Source organism: Cavia porcellus, unplaced genomic scaffold (genome assembly GCF_034190915.1).
Source record: "Cavia porcellus strain 051 isolate PalLab524CR breed Dunkin Hartley unplaced genomic scaffold, mCavPor4.1 scaffold_20, whole genome shotgun sequence".
In the NCBI taxonomy this organism is placed as follows: Eukaryota; Metazoa; Chordata; class Mammalia; order Rodentia; family Caviidae; genus Cavia; species Cavia porcellus.
This window is the reverse complement of record NW_026947503.1, coordinates 25,088,631-25,101,496: the sequence shown is the minus strand read 5'-3', so window position 1 is coordinate 25,101,496 and position 12,866 is coordinate 25,088,631. Positions and strand designations below refer to the sequence as shown.

General features: G+C 41.0%; 1 protein-coding gene across 9 annotated transcripts in view; it reads left to right on the top strand.

Annotated features, from left to right (window-relative positions):
* Nedd4l (NEDD4 like E3 ubiquitin protein ligase) overlaps nucleotides 1-12,866 on the top strand; it is a 335,786-nt gene that overhangs the window by 267,919 nt on the left and 55,001 nt on the right. For 5 of the 9 annotated variants that reach the window (XM_003474136.4, XM_013157143.2, XM_063231561.1 and 2 more), the window contains 5 exons: nucleotides 2,697-2,768; nucleotides 4,293-4,352; nucleotides 9,202-9,333; nucleotides 9,950-10,069; nucleotides 11,216-11,413. In XM_003474136.4, the coding sequence (XP_003474184.3) occupies nucleotides 2,697-2,768; nucleotides 4,293-4,352; nucleotides 9,202-9,333; nucleotides 9,950-10,069; nucleotides 11,216-11,413 (582 nt within the window). The remainder of the gene's footprint in view (nucleotides 1-2,696; nucleotides 2,769-4,292; nucleotides 4,353-9,201; nucleotides 9,334-9,949; nucleotides 10,070-11,215; nucleotides 11,414-12,866) is intronic. The other 4 variants (XM_005005527.3, XM_013157142.3, XM_013157144.3 and 1 more) reach the window with 2 other exon arrangements.

The window sequence follows — 12,866 nt, the reverse complement described above, 5'->3', positions numbered from 1 at the left end:
TTCGAATATAAATAACAACCAAGGGTTATCCAGCAAGCTAATGTTTACTGGAGATCCCCCTCTCTAAGAAAAGCAGGAGTATATTAAAATTAGCCCAGGCTGATGGCAGTCTTGATTTGGAAAACAGCAATGTACTACCAACTCTTATACTTGATTTGTAAAAAAAAAAATAAAAAAAAAAATGCCACTTTTGTGACTACTAGCTTTAACCTCACAGGCAAAAGTCATAAAAATAGCACCCTCATCATGAAAGTGGTATTTCACAGGAAGAATTTGGAACGCTTCAAACTCCTGACCAAGCTTCTGAGGTCGTATTGTGTGTACCCTGTCACTCCATTTCACAGACAAGGGCAGGCGTTTAAGTCACTCGTGCAGACAAGGGTTTCAGTGGGAGGTCAAAGGTTCCTGCTAACTCCGAGTGTGAGCCGTGAGAAAGGGTGTAAAATTAGGACACTGACATCAAAACAGCATTGGAACTGAGGTTTTCAACCATCAGAGACGCACTTCTAGAGACTTCAGATGGGACTGAACCCCAGTGAGAAGCAGTGGGAAGAGCTTTGCATTTGACAATACAGAAACTGCAGAAAAAGCCCGTAGCTAACTTGTGCATGTGCATGGAATTAAGAGCCAGTGCATAACAGTGTTTCTCTAGAATTGAACTGAAAAATTGTAATGTAGTAAATGGTGGTGATCTCTCCACTGAAAAAGGTATCATAAAACTTAATAGTCATTATGAGCACACTGAATATAAAAGATAGTAGGACAGCATGAAATACACAAGCCAAATAAGTACTCACAAATTGTTTCTCCTTTGATACGGTATTTTCATTTTAAAAGACTCCATGTGCCTATGTAGTGTCAGTAGCCTGGATTTCTTGTTAATGTGATTTCTGTGAATTTTTTTCAAAAAGAAAATGGCTTGACTCAGTGGCACAGCACCTGCCTGTGAGTGTGGGTCATGAGTTCGATCCCCAATACCAAAAAGAAGAAAAAGAAAGAAAGAAAGAAAAAGGAAAGAAGAAGGAGAAAAGAAGGAGGAAGAAGAGGAAGAGGAACGAGGAAGAAAGAAGAAGAAAATGGCACCAAGATGAAAATTTTATAATAAATAGAGAGGAAAAGAGTTTCATGTGTGAGATCATTTGAATTGATAAAATTATTGCTATGGAAACAGTATAAGCAATAAAGCCATATATTTTAAACCTAAAAAAGAATCACAGAAACCGTAGCAGTCATATGCTTTTAGTGAACCAAGTGGGGAAAAAAATACAGTTTTCATCACCACTAATATTAAATTAAACTTTCTAGTTATTGCACGGGAAGCTAGTACATTTAATTACTCTAGAAGCATAAAATAACCCTAAGACCTGAGGGCAGTATTTTATTATTTTCCAGACTGGGTTAACTGTTAAAATGACTAGAGAACCCTGCTCCAGTTTCTCTGCTCAGGGTCACTCTGTGTTAGGACAGTAGTGTGAAGTGTTACTCAGAATTGCTCATGCGTAGTTCCCATCATCACTGCAGAGTTCTGCTCAAACATTATGTCATTTTACTTGCTGTTGCAAATCATTAAAAACTAGTGCACACTACACGTTTATACCACATACAAGCCTGCAGTAAGGCAACCTCTGACTTCTGAATGGGATCTCCATTCTGTTCTGTTAGGCCATGTTTAACCATATAGGATACCAACAAGTGAGAGGCGTATTGTAACGTTACACATTAGTCTGTCTTTAGATTAACCTCAGTGTTTTTCTTCTTCTTTTTTTATGCTATGTCAGCTCTACTCAGGAGCTTTATAAATATTCTATCTTTCAGAACCAGGGCAGAATGATTTCTGAGTTTTCTTGGACATAGAAACCAACTAATAATTTTTCAACTGTGTTATCAATAAATTTTGAGTATCCGTATATCCACTATTTCTTCTTGCTTTTTCCTCTCTTTTTATCATGTTGGTATTTTCCCAGAGCTGGCATGCTAAGCAGAGTACAAGCTGCTCATTCTGAGTGGGGTTAGAAAGCAGCTCTTGAGTATGGCAGGGGCTTTTTGAGTTTCCTTTCTAGGAGTTTTGGTCTCCATCTCCATCCCAGCCCACCACCCCCAGTTTTTTCCAGAACTGTGGATTGAACTCAGGGCCTTTGCACTGAGCTGAATCCCCAGCCCTTTTGTTATATTTTTGAGACAGAGTCCCAAAGGCAGGACTTGAATTTGTGATCCTCCTGCTTCAGCCTCTTTTAAAGTGCCAGGATTACAGATGTATGCCATTGCACCTGGCTTCTTACTTTTGTTGTTAATCTAAAATCCATTCAAAATCCCAGTCTGCTGAAAATGCTGAGAATTGAAACAAAGGATCGTTTGACTCTCTGCTCTGAAAAGGTGTTTCATTGAATTACCTCCTAATACCAAAAATGGTTCACAGAGCTGAGCCTTGTGGTACACACCTGTAATCTCAGCACTCTCAGAAGCTGCAGCAGGAAGGTCGTGAGTTTGAACTTAGCCTAGACTTTGGCGCAAAATGAATAATAAAAGAGGATGGGAGATACTGTTCAGTGTGAAAAGTCCTGGGTTCATCCTCCAGTAATACTTTTTGGAGAAAAAAAGATGTAGTGCATAGGATTATATGATAATTTTTTTAAACCAGTGAGACTCATTTCTAGGAATGTGCGTCTTGAAACCTGCTGTCTTTTCCTCTCTTCCAGCAGAGAGAACCCTCCAGGTTACGGTCCTGCAGTGTCACGGACACGGTTGCGGAACAAGCCCACCTACCACCGGTAACCCATGTTCATTTCAGTTATCAGCTGGCTTTTTGGCTTTGATATAAAATCTTCTGGGCTTCTAAGAAAGAGTTTTTCCTGTCCACGTATATTCACTGAATAAGGGAGACATTTTAATATTTCCTTGCAAATTGCTCAAGGAGAATAGGTCTCCAAGACAGAATTGTTACTGCCACCAGGTCTCTGAAATGCCGAACACCTCATTGCTTTGGGGTTTTATCCAAATTTGTATCAATCCTGATGCACTTACCTGACTGAAACTACTTGTGTTTGTTTATAATTCTTGTACTTCGTTCAGTTATTGTAGCTGTGCTCCAGTAAACTGGACTCTGAAAGTTTACTGATCCCACCAAGCAGGAAGAACTCTTCTCCGCAGAAAGCCTTGTGCCCCTTCCCGCTACCAGCAGCCTAAATCGTCAGCTCCACAAAGCTGCTCCACTCACTCTGTCTTGAAAGGCAGCTCTATGAGTAAAGAATTGGCTATAATTCATTCTCAGTCTCCCACTGTTGTAATAACTACTGGCAGACATAGAAGTGGCAGAGGGTTTAATAATATCCACTGTCTATAAAAATAAACATTCAAATTGGAAAGCACACCAGCAGTGCCTTGGGAAATGTTTGATGTGCATACTCAATTTGATATTTGACCTCGACTAGGTTTTTTATTACTACAAATCCTTAATTATTTTTGCACATACTTTTTATCATGTATGAATTTGAGGGAGGGCAGAGTATATTTAAAGTCTTTGAAACCAGTATCTTCCTGGTCTTGTACATTTCTACCTGGCTTTAAAGGGTATTTTTGCCTACATTTTAGGTTATGTTTCAAAAATGAATTAATGAGTTTACTGGTCAAGATAGGAGATTGAGTTGTGATTTACACAGAGTAGACTGGTTAATAATGAGCTTGAAGAGACTGTCTTTTCTGGGATGGGGTCAGCACGGGCTCTCCACTGTCTGAGCAGAACAATCAGTGATAATGAATCAGTGGGTTTCTTCTTAGCCTTATGATTCTGTGATTTCCCTTGACGAATTAATGGCACTTTCTCTCCTTTTCAAAATCAGTGTCAATTTTCTTTGCCCAACAGCTTATTTTCATAAAAATGAGTATTCCTCTCCCTGCTCTTCTACCTTACAATGAGCTGAGCTCATGGATCACCAGTGGCCTCTTACCTGAGTTTTGTCAGATTTATGAATGTGCTAACTATTAGACAGTAGGGGAAAAGCCAACTGGCTTTCCACTTTTGTGTTGTAACATATCTCACCTTGGTGAGGCTGTTGTTATTCATCTGCACAGAGGATCCCGCCCTCCTTGGGTTGGCCCTGGCGGCAAATAGGGGATCCTGCTTCTCTTTGGCTGCTGGTCATCAATGTCTGCTCATCTTTGTTTAGACAGAATGTCAGGGATTCTGATCACATGCCACCTGCCTTATGGTGCTGCCACAGCAGTGATTCCTGATTCACTGAGCAGTGGGTTGACCCCTTGAATACATTTCACTGACATCGGTTATCATTTAACAGCCCAGCACCCCAACTAGGAGAGCGCGTTCGTCAACTGTCACGGGTGGTGAGGAGCCAACGGTAATGACACATTTTATCAGACATTAATGGCGAAAATCAGTGGGCCAGTTTGATATTTCAGTTGATGGTGAATATGCTCTCTCCGTTCTTTAAATGGAGATTGGCTTCTCTGCGCTACAGAGAGGCACATATTTTGTTTTAAATTTTTTCAGATTGTTCAAAGGCACCAACTAAAGTGAAATAATCTTTAGTACCATATAATTTTATTTGGACTAGCATTAGACTTTGGTTAAGTGTGTTTAATTTGATCATTTAGAATATAGGTTTACCTTTTAGCATTTGTACCTCTACGTTTTTGTTGTCATTAGAATGCTTGGTTAAAATAACATGGTTGAAGGACAACCAGCAAAACCACAGGAATCACATGAGGATACATGAGAGTCCAGCTTGTGCTTCTGTGTCTCCCATACCACATTTTTTTTAGCAGGAGGCTGGACTTCCTCTGCCTCTAGCATGAACCAGTGACCTTTCTGTATCACTAGGGGCTTGATCACAGGAATGGACATGTGTTTGAAAAATTCCCAAGATGAGGGAGCATAATTAAAATCCTCAAATGGTCCAGAAAAATACTTCAAGCCAAGTATCTGTTACTCTTCTATTTTATACGTTGAATGATTTATAGTATTCATATTTGTGGGTACTCTTCTATTTGATGCATTGAGTAATTTATAGTATTTATATTCATGAGTAACTTAGATTTGGCTGCATATTTAATTGTCTGTGTTCTCCTTGATCCCTGAAGTCCTTAGCCTGGTCTATGCTTTGAGTATGACAGCTAATTGAAGAATTTTCCTTATTGTTTTACTTTGTTGCTTTTGCTGTAACTGCTTATTACTTTGTGAATAGATTTAACTACACATACAATGGCTGATTTTCTGAAGGATGTTGATCATTTAAAGGAGTAATTTAGATACAATGTCAGAATTTAGTGCTTAGCTTTGTATAAAGAAAAATTCAAATTGGCAATCAGTAACAATCAGTGCAATTTAAGGTATTGAGGTACTGTGGTTTGTGTGAAGTGAACCAGGCTTATCCTGTAGTAGAATTCAAAGAATTATGCATGAACTAGCTTATTTCCTACTGCTGCCAGTAATTCTGTGGTGATCATAGAGCAAGCTGTAAGGTAGAGAGATCATTTCATGAGATGGTTTTATTATTTCTCTATACTGATGAGCATCCTTTTATGAAACATCCAGTTTTGCACTTTGTTCGCCAAACAACCTTCTTGTAACTTCAAAGCATTAATAACTGATGACCAAAATGACAGAGTAATCTGAATCGGTGTAGTGCCAAGCTCTATGGCAAGAGCCACCTGGCAGGAAAAGGTGCTCTGGGAGAGAGCCCGTCTGGCTCTGGAAACTATGGAAACGCTCCTTTACTCCTTCTCTGTGGTTTCCTCCCCCACATCAATGAATTAAAATACAGATTGGGTTCAGTTTGGGATTATTAAAGACCACAGTAATTTCTAAGCATTTCACCCACTTTCACTTCGTGATTCTTCAGCACCAAGGTAACGTTTGGAAGGATTATATTCCTTTCCCTCCCACCCCGTCATTCCTTGCCATGACTTCCCTGGAATTTCTCTTTGCCACTTTTGTTTTTTCTTGTTCGTTTGTTTTTTCTCTTTGACTCACTGTCGGCTCTTTCCCACATCACCGCTCACCAAAATGTGTGCCTCGCTTGGGGCACCCTGGGATAGGTCCTTGCTTCTGTTTTTTTCAAATGCTCCTTCGTGCACAAGGCACATACACAGTTTTACTTTTAAAAAGCAACATGTCGGATACATAATGTTCAGCAAATTGATTTTTTTACTTGTGTTCATTCTTCTGTGACATGTTAGTAATTACTATTCAGTGAAGTGAGGGCAGCACAATGTACGTAACTTTCTCACACTGAAGGACACTGAGGCATTCCACATTGTGTTGCAGTAAGCATGCCAGCATGTCTTTCCATATCGTGCTTTTCCCTCGGTACTACGTGAGGCTTGATTTTTGCCTGAGGAACCACAGCTGTGATTTATGTCAAGTAAACACACCCTGGTGTCACTTTCAGGCAGGCTAAGCCAGAGCCCCTCCCTTTGAGCTGTACGGAGAGGGGTAGCACAGTCCTTTGATCTTTGCTTTGTGAGTTCCAAAAATATGTTAAGGTACCACCACAAGAGGGTTTCAGCAAGTCTTGGAGACTTTGTGGTAATCTGTTAAAAAATTTTTTATAAAATCATATTAAAGTCTTTTCAGCTTAAACTATTCAGGTTCTTCATTTTAATGAAAGAAACAGCCACCACGAGTTAATGACTATTTGACATCGTAAGGCACAGTATAGTGTATTTGGTCTACAGAGGAAAACCTATCAAATATGAAGCTAACTTACAAGTTTTAGTTTGGTTTTTAATTACCTAGCTTGTTTCTTGAGACGCTGGAGCATGCTGTCATGCACATAGCAGCAGAAGCCTGATTTGGCCCAGGGCTGGGTTTTTATGCAGATCTGTAGAGGAACTCAAGGCCTGCTGCTCTCTGGCCTTGTGCAGTGGGAGGCAGTGTTCTGAGTCACAAATGGGATCAGCACAGGTTGTTCTACATGCTTGTTTGGAGAGGATGCTGTAAAGGAACATTTTAATAATACCATCTTGCATAAATGCAGCTTAATTACAGGTTACCAGTTCAATTTTCTAAAGAAGGAAGAATGGACATTTTAATCAAATTCAGTATTCACTCTGCTGCATTTCTAAGTTTTCATAAATTGAACCTGATAACTATAGGTCTGTGAAAGTAACCTGGTTGCTGAGGATCAGTACAGCTTAGAATTGAATTCTGAGACTGGCCATGGCACATCCAAGTTATTTTAGTTTATCAGTTGCCTCATAAATATCCTTTTCATGGATGCAGTAACTGTAAAAATAGTCTTGAGGTTTCTGGAACTGAGTATCCTGAGAGCATATCGAATTGCCTTTCCCCACAAAATAACTCAGCAAAGAGGAAGAAAAGTAATAAATCCATTTAGTATTCTACTGAATCAAAGCATTTTTGACTAACCCATATCAGTTGTAGGTCAAACCACAGCACAAACGCTGATTGACAGCTCACATAGGTTACAGCTTGGGTTGCTCACATACTTGGTCAGCTTGGGTATTTAGATAGAAGTAAATAGAAGGTGGCACTTTAGTATTGGTGCTACAACTGGAGAAAAAGGAGGAAGACCTCTGTCCAAGCTGTGCTCTATCCATCTGTCTCTGTGGTTGTAAAAGGATTAAGTCTGCCAGTTCACATTTCTGCTCTTGAATCTTCATGTCTGGATCCAGGAGGCCTTATGGTCAGTCTTGGAATTATCTGGTGGTACCTTTAGTACTTATCTGGGAAAACGTCAAGGAAACAGTCATGGCATTTTTAGCAGGAAGGTTTCTTACAAATAATCTTCCCCTGCCTGCTAAACATGGTTTAGAAATGACCAGTGTGAGTCAGTGGCTTCCTGATTAATTAGGGTGTTAATTTTTCCCTGAAGTATGATGTTAAGCTTATGAAGCAGACTGCAGAGCCTCTTCAGATACTTTTCTGAATATCATATTTGATGCTTTTCTGAATACAATACTTGTAGCAAACTTATTCGAGGGGTCCTGGGATCCACTAATGGAGCTGTGTGCCTGTAACCTTCTTCACCAAGCACATTGTTAGTAGTGAATATAAAAGGTGGGAGATGGGAGGATAAAGTTAGATTATGAGGAGGTATGCATCCTGAGCCCAGTCCAGAAAAGGTGACACATGCTGAGACACCTGGAGGGTCAGGGAAGACGGTGCCCGCGGCAGCAGAGTCCTTCCCAGGCATTGTTAGCAGTGGGGCTCGCATGCCTTTCACAATCTCCCAGGAGCCTGGTTGCGCTGGTATCGTCTTTCTGAGCCCCTCTGCTACAGCCTCAGTTCCTGAGTGCAGATTGAAGGTGCAGCACGCATGTGTACAGGATTTTTGGAACAGCACTGGCTCTGTGCGTCTCATCATCTCATGACCTTTCCTTGTTAGCCCTGTATTTCTCCATCTGTACCACATTTCTCAAACTACTTCTTATAAGTAAAAGTGTCTTGGGAATCCTTTGCAATCTAATTTGATCTGTCCAAATACAGTTACTCCACATGACTCAAACCCAAAAACTGCATGTATTTGTTAGGCCACCTAAGGGACAGACTCCACATCCATAGTCTGCGGTAAGCACAGCTCAGCTGTGAGGCTCTGTGGAATTTCTCCACGGGTGGTCAGGCTGGGGCACACAGCCTGTTGGTGCTCCTCAGGATTCTGTGCTACTGTGGAAGTGCTGGTGTCAAAGCGGAAGTGCTCTGTATTGGGTTGTTTTTTTGTTTATTTTTGGTTTTGGGTTTTTTTTTTCTTTTTTGCCCTGAAAACTGCTGTGTATGGGGCCTGAGTCACTGAAAGGACTTAGGGCCAGGCCTTCCTGTGGCTTGACAAAAGGAAAGTATCTAGAGAGTCCCTCATGGACAGCAGCATTGGGCAACTTGAAATACCTTTCAGCTCTACATGGTATGATAGTGAAATTTAATAACTAGAACGGATTGTGGTATTTTTCTCTCTCCTTATAGTCACCTTCACAGTGACTCTGTGTTTAAGACCTCAGGGTCTGAGAGGTGAGTGTTGAGAATGTGGGCCCCAGCTGTGAGATTCATCTCACGTTGTAGATGAAGCTCTTGGAAATCTGTTGTTGTCTTTGAGATAACTCATTGAAATGTTTTCTGTACATAACTTACTTTGTCCAGAAAATATAATTATCTAGGAGTGTGTAACTTTATTAAACTGATCAGGAAACAGACGCTAGATGTTAAATAATAATGATTTCTTGCACAAACAGCCATCAGTGGCCTATGTACATACCACGCCGGGCCTACCTTCAGGCTGGGAAGAAAGAAAAGATGCTAAGGGACGCACATACTATGTCAATCATAACAATCGAACCACAACTTGGACTCGACCAATCATGCAGGTATGAAGATTGCCATCCAACCTAAAATCACAGGCCGTAACAGCCAAGATGGACATGACCTACATCCCGTTCCCAGTGTGTATGCACTGTGCAGAAGGACTCATGTTTTAAAAAGTTGCTACAGAACATGAATTCCTTTAAGTGTAATGTTTGCCTTTGGAAGACCTGGTCTTCAAGCCAGTCTTGCCTTGGATACAGTTTATTTTATTTTTTGTTTTGTCTTTGGGTTTGGTTTTTTGAGGGTTGTTTGTCTGTTTTGTGGTGCTGGGGACTGAACATACTAGGTAAGCACTTTACCCCTGAGCTACACTCCAGACCTTGGTCACATTTTTCCAAATACGATGTGAAGGGTATTTTCAAAGCAGAGCCTATTGCAATATACAGCCTCTGCCTCTCTTTTTTCCAAGGCTAGTTTTATGCAGGCCAGTGATTCATTTTTGTTCCTCTTGAATGTATCTCCCCATTCGTTCCCCCATGATTATGTTTAATTATTTCCTCCAGGCTTTAAATAGGCCAGACCTCTTATTATTGCTGCGTGTGTTGTTTGGGTTCACGCTCCTAATCACACACAGAGAGATCCTCATATGAAGCTAACTTGTTTTTGCCTTCAAAATAGCTTGCAGAAGATGGTGCCTCCGGATCAGCCACAAACAGTAACAACCACCTAATCGAGCCTCAGATCCGCCGGCCTCGCAGCCTCAGCTCGCCAACAGTAACTTTATCTGCCCCACTGGAGGTGAGAAGGCTGCCTCGTCTAACCAGGGTCACCTCTGTCCTGTGGCTTCTCCTCATTCTCTCTCTCTTCACTCTTAACTTGGACTTCAGTTTTGCAGCCACCTCCTCTCTGGTCAGTCATGTGTGCTGGTGAAGCACGGTGTTCTGTGCAGACTCCGTCTATGCTTCTCTGTCTAGCCCAGATAACATCCCGGACTCTCATGCAATTCTCATTCTCATTTGGCTCACGCCGTGCGTGGTGACTTGTGCTGGATGTGGGAACTCTCTTTTCAGAACTTTTACCATTCTTGTTGTGTTTTGCTCCTTATTGCCTGTTACTTCATTGGAACTGCATAATAACTCTTTCCAATACCAGTGCTTATATTGAGTTTTTAAACGTAGCTGTCGCTTTGATCATTTTTTTTTCTTTGACTATAGGGACTTTCGTTGTATGGGCGTTCGTGTCTCTGATGCGTTATCTTTATCCTTAAGTCATTGCTGGACATCTGCTTGTGCGCTCTCCTGTTTGTGTTGTTTTAGTGCCATTCTTAAACATCACAAAGGTCAGAGAGTTAGAAAAACCAGAGAGTAAACGTTTGAAGTTTAAACTTGATTATGCCTAGAGATGACTGTGGGTTCTTTCTTGCTCTGGTCAAGGTACTGCTAAGCAGGAATAGCAATTTACAGACTAATGTAAATGTTATAGGTAACTGTCATTCTGGGTGGTTTGGTTATCTTCAGTATTGGAGATTTTTGTTTCTGTGCTCTAAAACTTGCCAATCTGTTCATTAGACTGTGAGCTCATTAAGAGCAAGGACACATTTTTCTGCACTTTGTAAAATCCCTGTCCATAATGCTTAAATACAATATTCTATATTAATATAATTATATTAATACTATTGTGTTTCTGGCACATATCCAGTGGCTACCAAATATTGGTAGTTATAAGTTCTTAATATAGTGTGTTTAACAACCAACAGGTACAACTATAGAAAAACTGAAAGAGTATGAAGTTAGATTGATTTAAAAGCAAATGAATGAAGAAACAGGTTTTTAAGAGCTTCTCCCTTACCCGTCTCTAAGGAAGAGCATTTTACAGTATGCGGGTACATTTTGACACAGTGGAATAGCGCATGGCAAAGTCCTAATGCTCATTATTATTCCGTAGGGTGCCAAGGATTCCCCCGTACGCCGGGCTGTGAAAGATACCCTTTCCAACCCACAGTCCCCACAGCCATCACCCTACAACTCCCCCAAACCACAACACAAAGTCACACAGAGCTTCCTGCCTCCTGGCTGGGAAATGAGAATCGCTCCAAACGGCCGGCCTTTCTTCATCGACCATAACACGAAGACGACGACATGGGTAAGACTGCTGCTTTTATTTGACACCATTTTTACCTTGAGGTCTGGCGCTACCTCCTCCCTCTGCGTCCTCAGTGCTCAGACTTCTTGGACAGGAGTGTCTCTGGCTGTCTCCCGGGGTCTCGGGGCTGGTGGGCTGGTGAGTGGGGGGACGCAACCTGATGGTTGGCGTGCTGGTCCCAGCTTGTTTTCTTGTCCTGCCTTCCTCACAGCACTCCTGGCAGGTGCTGGCTTTGACAGCTGGCCGCAATTGGGAAATGGGTGACTCCATGTTGATGTTGTGTTATCGCAGCTCCTGCTGTTGCCATGTTATCAGGAGTTATCATCTTTCTAAAGACATTTTGTCTTTGTCCATTTCTTTTTGCGTCTTTATTGACATAACCTCTCTTACTTGATTTGTCACTTATTTTCAGTGTTTAAACTTCTCATTCCTTCATGTATATATTGTATGACTGGGTTAAGATGTATTGAATGACTCAGTTGAAAAAATCTGATAGTTCCTCTCAGTATTTTGTCAAAAATGATTTTTCTTATCCTGCTGTACTTCTTTGTGTTCCCAAATCATGAGTGAAAAGAGGTCTGTGTGTTGCGTGAACTTGGGGCAAAACAAGACTAAGCAAAGGCGAATATGTATATCTTTAAATTACTCTATTGGATTTTTTTTTTAACTGAACCAGTTGTGGCTTTTCATGGTGACATAGTTCTTTTAAAAGTCTGTAGATATTTCTCTGATGTATCTCTCTAGACCTAAATTGATCTCAAATGGGTTCTCATTTCTGGCTTATTTGGATGCTGTGGGTTGTATTTTATATCCCCATCTAATTGTCTGCATAGAGTCAACTCGGAGATCAGCTTAGTCTCATTATTTGTGCTGCTCACTTAGAACTGAGGTATATGAAAGTAAATTAAGTTTTAGAGATTTGTTCTTGGCCCAAGTTCATCAGTGTTGGTTCAAATATGAACTTGCCCTTTAAATTCCCATTTCTAGTGATGTCCAGATAGTTGCTGGCACAGTGGTGTATTCTAAGGAGAAAGCCTCTACCAAGGAGACCTGGGTTTTCATTTATACTTGTGCATTGTGTGATCTTAATCCTGTCCTCTGAGAATTAGTCTGGAGGGTACTCCCTTAAGTCTTGTGGACCACATGCAGCATGTCTGGTCCCATGAGGGCATTCTTGGCACTTGGGGCAAGGCTGTGCCCTCTCCTGTGGAATGTTTCACATCCTTGGCTCCTAGCACTAAATGTTAATACCTGCCTTCGCTTCCTTCACCAACATACTGATAACCAAAACTGCTCCACACATTTCCAAACACTCCTCAGTGAGAACCACTCTAAAAGCTCTTCCTATTTTGTAGTAAAGGAATTTACTGAGCTGCCAGGAGCACTTATCATTGAGATCTGATGACATTCGTTTGGTAAACTGATAACTACTTCTAAAGCATCTAATGACATA